This window comes from Pleurodeles waltl, chromosome 10 (genome assembly GCF_031143425.1).
Source record: "Pleurodeles waltl isolate 20211129_DDA chromosome 10, aPleWal1.hap1.20221129, whole genome shotgun sequence".
NCBI classification, from domain to species: domain Eukaryota; kingdom Metazoa; phylum Chordata; class Amphibia; order Caudata; family Salamandridae; genus Pleurodeles; species Pleurodeles waltl.
In genome coordinates, this window is record NC_090449.1 from 629,063,481 (window position 1) to 629,076,494 (window position 13,014).

General features: G+C 46.1%; 1 protein-coding gene across 11 annotated transcripts in view; it reads right to left on the reverse strand.

Moving 5' to 3' along the window:
- Positions 1 to 13,014, reverse strand: part of KMT2C (lysine methyltransferase 2C) — a 1,516,687-nt gene that overhangs the window by 895,737 nt on the left and 607,936 nt on the right. For all 11 annotated transcript variants that reach the window (XM_069211124.1, XM_069211114.1, XM_069211120.1 and 8 more), the window contains one exon: positions 12,717 to 12,881. In XM_069211124.1, coding sequence (XP_069067225.1) covers positions 12,717 to 12,881 — 165 coding nt within the window. The remainder of the gene's footprint in view (positions 1 to 12,716; positions 12,882 to 13,014) is intronic.

Sequence of the window (13,014 nt, forward strand, 5' to 3'; positions counted from 1 at the left end):
GTTTTCAATCTAAAACCCGACGTCTGCTTTGCACACTGCACCCGGCCGCCCCAGTGCCGCTGAGGGTGTGTTTTGTGTGCCCAACTTGTGTCCCCCCCAGTGCTCTACAAAACCTCCCTGGTCTGCCCCCGAGGACGCAGGTACTTACTTGCTGGCAGACTGGAACCGGAGCACCCCTGCTCTCCATAGGCGCCTATGTGTTTTGGGCACCTCTTTGACCTCTGCACATGACCGGCCCTGAGCTGCTGGTGTGGTAACTTTGGGGTTGCCTTGAACCCCCAATGGTGGGCTGCCTATGCCCCAGGACTGAGACTTGTAAGTGTTTTACTTACCTCCTTATCTAACCTTTACTTACCTCCCCTAGGAACAGTTGATTTTTGCACTGTGTCCACTTTAAAAATAGCTTATTGCCATTTTTACAAAGACTGTACATGATATTGTTTTCATTCCAAGTTCCTAAAGTATCTAAGTGAAGTACCTTACATTTAAAGTGTTTGATGTAAATCCTGAACCTGTGGTTCTTAAAATAAACTAAGAAAATATATTTTTCAATATAAAAACCTATTGGCCTGGAATTGTCTGAGTGTGTGTTCCTCATTTATTGCCTGTGTGTGTACAACAAATGCTTAACACTACCTTACCTCTAAGGGGAACTCTTAGACTCTGTGCACACTATTTTTTTACTTTGAAATAGTATTTACAGAGCCAACTTCCTACATTGGTGGATCAGCGGTGGGGTCTAAGACTTTGCATTTGCTGGAATACTCAGACAATACCTGATCACACAACTAAATTCCAAAAATTGTCATTAGAAACTGACTTTTGCAATTTGAGGTATTTTTCTAAATTTTTAAAAAGTCCTGCTAGGGCCTTGTGTAAGTCCCGGTTAGCATTTATTTTAGAGTTTAAAAGTTTTGTAAAAGTTTGGATTAAGTTCTAGAGATAATTTTAGATTCTTAAAAAGTATCCCAACTTTTAGAGAAATAATGTCTAGCACAGAAGAGATCGTGGTGGAACTCAACCTCACCCCTTACCTGCATCTTAGGATGTCCGAGTTAAGGACTCTCTGACAAATAAAAAATATAAAAACTGGATCAAACCCTACCAAAGTACAGCTCCAGGAGCTTTTGGCAGAGTTTGCTGGAGACCACCCCTCTGAAGACAACCTTCCAGAGGGGGAAACCAGTGACCAGGAGGATAATTTCCCCCCTCCTGTCCTAGTTAGGGAGATCAGGGTTCCTCAGACCCTGACTCCACAAGTAACAGTCAGAGATGCTGTTTCTCCCACAGGGGATTGCAGCAACTCTGGAAGCATTGAGGGCAGCCTCAATGAAGATGACCTCCTGTTAGCCAGGATGGCCAAAAGATTGGCTTTGGAGAGAGAGCTCATAGCCATAGAAAGGGGAAGACAAAAGATGGGTGTAGCTCCCATCAATGATGAAGCAACTTAAAAAGGGTCAGAGAGAATACTGACATGCTAAAAATCCCCAAAGGGATTGTAACAAAATATGAAGATGGTGATGACATCACCAAATGGTTCACAGCTTTTGAGAGGGCTTGTGCAACCAGACAATTAAACAGATCTCAGTGGGGTGCTCTCCTTTGGGATATGTTCACTGGGAAGTATAGGGATAGACTCCTCACACTCTCTGGAAAAGATGCAGAATCTTATGATCTCATGAAGGCTAACGTGACTGAGGGCTTTGGATTCTCCACTGAGGAGTACAGGATTAGGTTCGGGGGGCTCAAAAATCCTCGAGCCTGACCTGGGTTGATTTTGTTGACTTCTCAGTCAAAACACTAGATGGTTGGATTAATGGCAGTGGTGTAAATGATTATGAAGGGCTGTATAATTTGTTTATGAAGGAACACCTTTTAAGTAATTGTTTCAATGATAAACTGCATCAGCATCTGGTAGACCTAGGTCCAATTTCTCCATAAGAACTGGGAAAGAAGGCCGAACACTGGGTCAAGACAAGGGTGACAAAGACTTCCACAGGGGGTGACCAAAAGAAAGGGGTCACAAAGCCTCCCCTGGGGAAGTGTGTTGAGACATCCAAGGAAAAAAGTAAAGAGACTTCTACAGGGCCCAAAAACCTGCACAGGAGGGTGGGTCCAAAGACTCTTCACAATCCTGATTTGGGTACAAGGGTAAAAACTTTGATCCCAAAAAGGCATGGTGTCGCAGCTGTAGTCAGCATGGACATCAAACTGGAGACAAGGCCTGTCCCAAGAAAGGTTCCACTTCAACTACTACTCCAGTTAGCACTCGAATAGCCAGTCTCCAGGTGGGATCAACAGTGTGCCCAGAGCAAATTAGGGTTCACACTGAAGCTACATTAGTTTCTGAGGGTCAGGTGGACTTAGCCACACTAGCTGCCTGGCCGCCTAACATGCAAAAATACAGGCAGCAGCTCTTTATTAATGGGACTAGAGTAGAGGCCCTGAGGGATACAGGTGCCAGTGTCACTATGGTGACAGACAAACTGGTTTCCCCAGGACAATACCTGACTGGACAAACTTATCCAGTCACCAATGCTGACAATCATACTAAAGTACATCCCATGGCTATGGTAACTTTAGAATGGGGAGGGGGTCACTGGCCTGAAACAGGTGGTAGTCTCTTCTGCTATACCAGTTGAATGTCTGCTTGGAAATGATCTGGAGTCATCAGCATGGGCTAAGGTAGAACTCAAAACCCATGCAGCCATGCTGGGTATCCCTGAACTGGTGTGTTTCAAGACTAGGGCACAGTGCAGAGCTCAGGGTGAAAAAAAAGGTGTTGGAGTCTGGAATAGTGGCCCAACCATCCAAGAGAAAAGGAAAGAAGACTCGGGAACCAGCTTCAGCACAGAAAAAGAAACAGAACCTCTCTTCTCAGGAAGAAGTTCTATCCCCCGAGGGAACTGAGCCTATAGAGTTAGAACCTTATTAGGTTGAGCTCATGGGCCCAGGGGAATCCTCAAGGGAACAGCTGTACAAGGGGCAAGAAACGTGTCCCTCTCTTGAAGGTCTAAGGCAGCAAGCTGCTGACCAAGAGAAAGGAAATGTCAGTGGAACACACAGGGTCTACTAGGAATATGGACTCCTTTACTCTGAGGCAAGAGATCCCAAACCTGGTGCCACTAGGAGAGTGGTAGTGCCTCAGGAGTTTATGGAGTTCTTTCTGACCTTAGCCCCTGACATTCCCCTTGCTGGGCATTTGGGACGAACCAAGACATGGGAGAGATTAGTCAACCCTTTCTATTGGCCCAATATGTCCCAGAAAGTGAAGTTTTGTGCCTCCTGTGCCACCTGTCAAGCCAGTGGTATGACAGGTGGCCATCCAAAGGCCCCCCTCATTCCACTTCCAGTGGTGGGGGTCCCCTTTGAAAGAGTGGGAGTGGAAATAGTGGGTCCACTTGAACCTCCCACAACCTCAGGGAATCAGTATATCCTAGTAGTAGTGGCTCATGCTACTAAGTACCCTGAAGCAATTACCCCTAGGTCCACTACTGCCCCTGCAGTAGCCAAAGCACTCATTGGTATTTTTACCAGAGTAGGATTTCCTGAAGAGGTGGTTTCTGACAGAGGTACCAACTTCATGTCAGCTTACCTGAAACATATGTGGAATGAGTGTAGGGTGACCTGCAAATTCACCACACCATACCATTCACAAACCAATGGTCTTGTTGAGAGATTTAACAAGACATTGAAGGGCATGATCATAGGGCTCCATGAAAAACTCAAAAGGAGATGGGATGTCCTCTTGCCATGCCTGCCTTTCGCCTACAAAGAGGTGCCTCAGAAGGGAGTAGGGTTCCCCCCCCCCCTTTGAACTTCTGTTTGGCCATCCTGTTAGGGGACCACTAGCACTTGTGAAAGGCGGCTAGGAGAGACCTCTCCATGAGCCTAAGCAAGATATAGTAGAGTATGTACTAGGCCTACGTTCAAGGATGGCAGAGTACATGGAAAAGGCAAGTAAAAACCTTGAGGCCAGCCAACAACTCCAGAAGATGTGGTATGACCAAAAGGCTGCTATGGCTGAGTTTCAGCCAGGGCAGAAAGTCTGGAGCCTGTGGCTCCCAGGGCACTTCAGGACAAATGGAGTGGCCCTTACCCAGTTATAGAGAAAAAGAGTGAGGTCACCTACCTGGTGGACCTAGGCACTAGCAGGACCCCCAAGAGGGTGATCCATATTAACCGCCTAAATCTCTTCCATGACAGGGCAGATGTAAACATGTTGATGGTTACAGATGAGGACCAGGAAGCAGAGAGTGAACCTCTCCCTGTTCTCCTCTCCTCTGACCCTAAAGATGGCTCAGTAGATGGAGTGATCTATTTAGACACCCTCTCTGGCCAACAGCAAGCTGACTGCAGGCAAGTCCTCCAGCAGTTTTCTGAGCTCTTTTCCCTAACCCCTGGTCAGACACACCTGTGTACCCATGATGTGGACACAGGAGACAGCATGCCTGTCAAAAACAAAATATTCAGACTGTCTGACCAAGTTAAAGAAAGCATCAAAATGGAAGTCCACAAGATGCTGGGGTTGGGAGTGATTGAGCACTCATAGTCCCTGGGCTAACCCAGTGGTCTTGGTCCCCAAACCTCCCACAAAAGAAGGCAAGAGTGAGATGAGGTTCTGTGTGGACTACAGAGGGCTTAATTTGGACACCAAGACAGATGCTCACCTCATTCCAAGGGCAGATGAGCTGATTGATAAATTGGGTGCTGCCAAATACCTGAGTACCTTTGACTTGACAGCAGGGTACTGGCAAATAAGAATGGCACCAGGAGCAAAAGAGAAAACAGCATTCTCTACACCTGATGGGCACTACCAGTTTACTGTGATGCCCTTTGGCTTAAAGAATGCCCCTGCCACCTTCCAAAGGTTGGTGAATCATGTCCTTGCTGGCTTGGAGTCCTTTAGTGCAGCTTATCTTGATGATATTGCTGTCTTTAGCTCCAACTGGCAGGATCACCTGGTCCACCTGAAGAAGGTTTTGCAGGCCCTGAAAGCAGCAGGCCTCTCTATCAAGGCATCTAAATGTCACATAGGGCAGGGTACTGTGGTTTACTTGGGACACCTTGTAGGTGGAGGCCAAGTTCAGTCACTCCAACCCAAGATCCAGACTGTTCTGGACTGGGTAGCTCCAAAAACCCAGACTCAAGTCAGGGAATTCCTTGGCTTGACTGGTTACTATAGGAGGTTTGTGAAGGATTATGGATCAATAGTGACCCCCCTCACAGAACGTGCCTCCAAGAAAATGCCCAAGAAAGTTAATTGGACCTTGAACTGTCAAAGGCCTTGGACACCGTGAAGCAAGCAATATTCACAGCACCAGTTTTGAAAGCTCCGGATTACTCTAAGCAGTTCATAGTGCAGACAGATGCCTCTGAACATGGGATATTAGCAGTCCTGTCCCAAACAAATAATGATGGCCTTGACCAGCCTGTTGCTTTTATTAGCAGGAGGCTACTCCCCAGGGAGCAGCGTTGGAGTGCCATTGAGAGGGAGGCCTTTGCTGTGGTCTGGTCCCTGAGGAAGTTGAGACCATACCTTTTTGGTACTCACACTTCATGGTTCAAACTCACCACAGACCTCTCAGATGGCTCATGCAAATGAAAGGAGAAAACCCTAAACTGTTGAGGTGGTCCATATCCCTACAGGGAATGGACTTTGTAGTGGAACACAGACCTGGGACTGCCCAGGGCAATGCAGATGGCCTTTCCAGGTTCTTCCACTTGAAAATGAAGACTCTCTTGGGAAAGGTTAGTTTTATCCTCTTTCGTTTGGGGGTGGGGGGTTGTGTAAGGAAATGCCTCCTTGGCATGGTTACCCCCCACAACTTTTTGCCTTTGCTGATGCTAAGTTATGATTTGAAAGTGTGCTGGGACCCTGCTAACCAGGCCCCAGCACTAGTGTTCTTTCCCTAAACTGTACCTTTGTCTCCACAATTGGCACAACCCTGACACTCAGGTAAGTCCCTTGTAATTGGTACCAAGGGCCCTGATGCCAGGGAAGGTCTCTAAGGGCTGCAGCATGCCTTATGCCACCCTAGGTACCCCTCACTCAGCACATGCACACTGCCTCACAGCTTGTGTGTGCTGGTGGGGAGAAAATGACGACGTCGACATGGCACTCCCCTCAGAGTGCCATGCCAACCTCTCACTGCCTGTGGCATAGATTAGTCACCCCTCTAGCAGGCCTTACAGCCCTAAGGCAGGGTGCACTATACCACAGGTGAGGGCATATGTGCATGAGCACTATGCTCCTACAGTGTAAGCAAAACCTTAGACATTGTAAGTGCAGGGTAGCCATAGAAGTATATGGTCTGGGAGTTTGTCATACACGAACTCCACAGTTCCATAATGGCTACACTGAAAACTGGGAAGTTTGGTATCAAACCTCTCAGCACAATAAATGCACACTGATGCCAGTGTGCAACTTATTGTAAAATACATCCAGAGGGCATCTTAGAGATGCCCCCTGAAAACATACCCGACTTCTAGTGTAGGCTGACCAGTTCCTGCCAGCCTGCCACACACCAGACATGTTGCTGGCCACATGGGGAGAGTGTCTTTGTCACTCTGTGGCCAGGAACAAAGCCTGTACTGGGTAGAGGTGCTTCTCACCTTCCCCTGCAGGAACTGTAACACCTGGCGGTGAGCCTCAAAGGCTCACCCCTTTTGTTACAGCGCCCCAGGGCATCCCAGCTAGTGGAGATGCCCGCCCCCTCCAGCCACTGCCCCCACTTTTGGCGGCAAGGCTGAAGGAGATAATGAGACAAACAAGGTGGAGTCACCCACCAGTCAGGACAGCCCCTAAGGTGTCCTGAGCTGAGGTGACCCCTGCCTTGAGAAATCCTCCATCTTGAGTTTGGAGGATCCCCCCCAATAGGATTAGGGATGTGCCCCCCTCCCCACAGGGAGGAGGCACAAAGAGGGTGTAGCCACCCTCAAGGACAGTAGCCATTGGCCACTGCCCTCCCAGACCTAAACACACCCCTAAATTCTGTATTTAGGGGCACCCCGGATCCCAGGAAATCAGATTCCTGCAACCTGAAGAAAGGAGGACTGCTGACCTACAAGACTGCAGAGAAGGAGGAAGACGACAACTGATTTGGCCCCAGCCCTACCGGGCGGTCTCCAACTTCGAAAACCTGCTCCAGCGACGCATCTGACAGAGACCAGCGACCTCTGAAGCCTCAGAGGACTGCCCTGGACTACAGGACCAAGAAACTCCCGTGAACAGCAGCCCTGTTCAAAACCTGCAACTTCTTTGCAACAAAGAAGCAACTTCCAAAGACTTCACAATACCTGCTGGAAGCGTGAGACTTCACACTCTGCACCCGACGCCCGTGGCTTGACCTGCAGAAAACCAACCCCTCAGGGAGGACTCCCCAGTGACTGCGAGCCTGTGAGTAACCAGATACGACCCCCTGAGACCCCACAGCAACGCCTGCAGAGAGAATCCAGAGGCTCCCCCTGACCGCGACTGCCTTTAATAAGGGACCCGATGCCTGGAACCTACACTGCACCCGCAGCCCCCAGTACCTAAGGGAACCGAACTTCAGTGCAAGAGCGACCCCCAGGCGACCCTCTGCTTAGCTTAGGTGGTGGCTGTCCCGAAAAGCCCCCACTGTGCCTGCCTACAATGCTAGAGTGACCCCCGGGTCCCTCCATTGTTTTCAATCTAAAACCCGACACCTGCTTTGCACTCTGCACCCGGCCGCCCCTGTGGGTTTGTTTTGTGTGCCTACTTGTGTCCCCCTCAGTGCTCTACAAAACCCCCATGGTCTGCCCCCGAGGACGCAGGTACTTACATGCTGGCAGACTGGAACCGGAGCACCCCTGTTCTCCATAGGCGCCTATGTGTTTTGGGCACCTCTTTGACCTTTGCACGTGACCGGCCCAGAGCTGCTGGTGTGGTAACTTTGGGGTTGCCTTGAACCCCCACGGTGAGCTGCCTATGCCCCAGGACTGAGACTTGTAAGTGTTTTACTTACCTCCTAATCTAACCTTTACTTACCTCCCCCAGGAACTGTTAATTTTTGCACTGTGTCCACTTTAAAAATAGCTTATTGCCATTTTTACAAAGACTGTACATGATATTGTTTTGATTCCAAGTTCCTAAAGTATCTAAGTAAAGTACCTTACATTTAAAGTGTTTGATGTAAGCTTGTCTAGTCGTAGGTTTGCATGCTTGTTTAAGGATATCCATACATTCCTGTGGTAATTGTAAATATGAAAACTCTATGACTTTAGGAGCCATATCATAAGGTTGAGTGATTTGAGATTTTGATGTCCTATCTGTCTCCGTTTCTGTGTCAGGAGATCTTGTCTGTTGGGAAGTTTTTGATGACGAACAACAGAGTTTCAAAAGTGTTGTGTACCATGGCTGACATGCCCATGTAGGGCCCACTAAGATCCTGTTGAGGGAAAATTGTTTTATCTTCTGGATTAGCAACGGTAAGAGTGAGAGAGGGGGAAAGGCATAAGCAAATATCTCTGACCAACTCATCCATACAGCATTGCCCTTGGATTGGGGGTGTGGGTACCTGGAGGTGACGTTTCGGCATTTTTTGTTTTGATATGTTGTAAACAGATCTATTTCAGTTGCTCCCCACTTTTTGAATTATTTTTGAAGAACTTGTGGGTGGAGTTCCCACTTGTGTGTTTGTTGATAAGGCCTGCTTAGTAGGTCTGCTAAGTGGATGTCTGTCCCTTGGAGATATTGTGCCACTATGTGAATTTGGTGACGAATCGCCCATTTCCCTATCATTTGTGTGAGATGGGACAGTTGATGAGATTGTGTCCCTCCTGCTTTTGAAGATAGTACATGGCAGTCATGTTTGTCTGCATATATCAACACTGTTTTGAGTTGCAACTGTGAAAGGAATGCTTTCATTGCCAAGAATATTGCTTGCAGTTCCAGGTAACTGATATGAAGAGACCGATGAGTATTGTCCCATATCCCTTGAATTGTTAGGTTGAGGAGATGAGCTCCCCACTCGTTGTTTGAGGCAATTGTTGTGGGAGTGAACTGAGGCACAATGGGCCACCCTTTCATAAGGTTTGTAATATTCCACCAAGGTAGAGAGAGAGAGAAGTCTGGCAGTCCAACAACACTAGATCTTCCTTTTGACCCAGAGCCTGAGACCACTGACAAGAGAGACCAAGTTGAAGAAGATGCATATGAAGTCTGGCATCAGGCACTATGGCAATACAAGAGGCCATCATTCATAACAGTTTCATAAAAGTTCTTACTGTGTATGTTTGGTTCTGTTTTAATGTTGCAATTAATGTCTGAAAAGCTTGGACCTGGTTTGGGTTGGGAAAGGCTATTCCTAATTGTGTATTGAGGATAGCTATCAGATAGGGTTGTATATTGAGAGGATGCAGATGAGATTTGACGTAGTTTATCTTGAACCCCAGAGAGTGTAGGAGCCAAATTGTAGTTTGATTATGTTTGACACTGGGCGAATGAACTGGCTAATCCTCCAAATAAGGGAAAACATGAATTTGTTTTCTTCCGAGATGTGCTCCAACTACTGTGAGGCATTTTGTGAACACTCGGAGCAGTTGGGACTCCGAATGGTAATTCTTTGAATTGATAATTTTTTCCTGCCACTACAAATGTTAGATATTTGCGGTATGCAGGATGAACTGGAATGTGAAAGTAAGCGTCCTTTGGGTTGCGCGCTGTCGTGAAGTCGTTTAGTTGTGATAGAGGAATCACATCCCAAAGAGTGACCATATGAAAATGTTCTGATAGGATGTGGTGGTTTAAGGGTCTGAAATCTAATATTGGACTGAGAGACGCGTCTTCTTTTGGGAATTAGAAAATACAGGGAGTAAACTCCTGTTCCTTGGTATTGTAATGGTACTGATTCCATAGCCCCTTTTAGAAGAAGGGAATGTACTTCCTCTTTGATAAGTGGGAGATGATCTTGAGAGAGTCTGCGAGTACAAGGGGGTATATTTGGTGGAGTGGAAATGAGCACCAGACAATAACCATTTTGGATAATTTGAAGTACCCATTGATTTGTGGTAATTTGAGTCCATTGGGAGTAAAAAAAAAGTTGTAACCTTCCCCCTTCAGGAGTGGTGTATGTTAGTATTGCTTGTTGTAAGTCATTGTTTAGTGACGGATGAGGAGTTTCTAGATGTAGATGGTTTTCCTCTTCCCTTATTATTGTTTCTTCTATATGATCCTCTAAAGTAACCACTGGTGTATTGAGCGGTGGGTTTAGATTTGTGGAATGTTCTTGAAATGATGATCTAAATCCTCTTGTAAACCCTGCACGATGAAAATTACCCCTATCTGTGCTTGCTTGAAGGCTCCAATAGCTTTGGCAGTTTGATTATCTTTATTTAATTTTTCAAGTGTGGTATCCACTTGTGAACCAAATAAATGTTCTTTATCAAAAGGCATGTTAAAACTGCCTGCTGTACCTCCTGTTTAAATCCTGAACATCTGAGCCAGGCATGGTGCCTTATGATGGCACTTGTGTTAATACTGTGTGCTGCTGTATCAGCAGCATCAAGCACACATCAAATGGAGTTATTGGAAATCATTTGTCCCTCGGTCACAATTTCTACTCTACTTTTACAATGCTCCTCTGGTCGGCATAGTAAAAGTTCCTCCATAGCATCACAGTGAGCTCTGTCATATCTGAATAGTGAAGCTTGTGCATTAGCAATTAGTCTGTGATTGGCTGCTTGAGCTGCCACTTTTTCCTGCCGCATCCAATTTTTTACTTACTTTATCAGGAGGAGGTCTGTCTCCTATTGACTGGCTATTAGCCCTTTTGTTTGCAGTAGATGCAAAATAGAATCTGGAGGAATTTGTGTTTTTATATATAAAGGATCAGTGGGTACAGCCTTGTACTTTTTAATCAACTCTGGGAGTGATAACCCTTGCTCTAACAGGCTCTTGAAATATTTCTTCTGCATGTCAATTCCTTCCATGCCTGGAAGCATTGGAAGGAATTGACTTTACTTATGTGTTGCACCAAGGGTGTCAAATAAAAAACTGCCTCTATTGGATCAGTGTACATATGTACATTGTGAAATGCTGCTGCTCTAGATATAACCTGTTGGTATGATGTGGAATCCTCAGATGGTGAAGGTCTAGCTGAGTAAAGATCTGGATCATTTGGTGCAACAGGATCCGGATCGCACTCATCCCATGGATCCTGTTCATCTAATGTATTCCCTATACCTTGAAACCCACCAGGTGGTGAACTAGGTGGTGTGAATCCTGAATTAGGGGGAAATGTTGGTGGAGGAGTACATTGTGGAGAAGTAGGTGAAGGTGGAGATGTTTGAGTATGAAAAGAAGTGTTTTCTTTGGAGGTGCAGAGGATCAAGACTCTCCTGAAAAGTTATTTCCTCTTTAAAGGTGGTGGAGGTGACATTATAATGCGACCTGTTCCTTGTTAAATTTGAAGTCGGCACTGCCAAGCATCCATAGCTTCTAAAATTGGTTCCTCCTGTGACGTAGGGGTTGTTATAGACTGTCCAGAGTCACTGAAAGTCTTTTGTGATGTTTTTGGTTCCGAAGGTTTTTGTGGATGGAAAAGCTTCAGTGCCGAAGCATTAGCTGACTTATCTCCTTTTTGAGCCAAAATGATCGGCACTGAAGCACCATGTAATTTTAGTTTTGTCAGTGCCAGAATGGAGGTACTGGAGGTAGATCCCGAAGATTTATCTTTTGCTTTTCTCGGTGCCGAGCTGGTATGCGAGGCATACAAATAAGTTTCTCGACTCTCACCATGGCTGGAAGGCAGTGGCGGGCAGGTGACCTCTTTTGAGGTTGTTCTGTCCGATGGGAAAGGGGGCTTTTTACTTAATTTGTGCTGGTTGTAACGCTTGACCCTCGATGTCTGACTGCACATCAAAGTCCGAATCTTCAACGGAGAAGACCTCCTCCTGTTCCAAGTCTTCTTGCGCGTGCTCGTCACCGAAAATGGCCAGTGTGTCATCTGGATGTCTAGACGTCATTTCCTTTCGACGAGCTCTTCAATCTTTAAGCCTCTTCGCTTTGCAGGTCTTGTCGTTGTGGTGTAATGAAAAACACAAATTACACACCTGATAATGGTCGGTGTGTGGAAACTTTTAATGGCATCTAGTGCAAAACTGGAAATGAGTACGTTCCGTTAAGGCTGTACTCTTAGATACCACGCAAAGAGGTAGGCCCAGAGGGGTCCTGAGAGGGCCTTTCTGTTCCCAAAAGGGTCGAGAAATTCGATTCAGAATATGGAAAAGGAACCAAAAGATGAATTATTAAAGCATACGCATTCGGAAACAATATCAACAATGATAGTAAGACGGAAAGAATACAGTTTTAGACTGTTTGGAGCCGAAAACTCTGAGCGAGAGGCACACATGTCTGAACCCGAAGGCAGAGATACACAATCTAACAAAGGACTCAATGCCCATGTGCAGTATTACAGAGAGGAGGAGTCACTTGATCCCATGACTCGAAAACTTTCTTTGAAGCAAAAACAAGTTGTACTATTCCAAACCCAACACTAGATGGCGAGCTTATGCACAGCATTGCCTTAAAACTATGTTGACTGCCTCTCACCTCACCTATCAGTAATCATGTCTCAATTAAGAAAGATTTAAGATTGTTCAAGTACTGCTGATACAGATTGTGAGGACCTGCCACTCCAGAACTGGTGTAAACCTGGATTAAAACAAATCATATGGTGTATGCAAAAACTCACCTATCACACTGCCTACATTGAAGAATGATTTCTTGCTCTTTGTAGTTGCAGAAGCAGACAGGGCACGTTGATAGACTGGCACAAGGAGCACACTGAGTGTAATTATTTTGCCACTCGCACCGAAGACCAGGAGTGAGAGCTCTACAATTTGTGCACCAAACACACCTAGAAAAATGAACAATAATTCCTTATTTCGTACCCAATTTTAAACCTTTGATTTTTCTTTTTTTTTTTTAAGTACACAGGTAAATTCCATCTAAAAACATTCTGCATCATCATCACTGCCTTTCATCAAAAT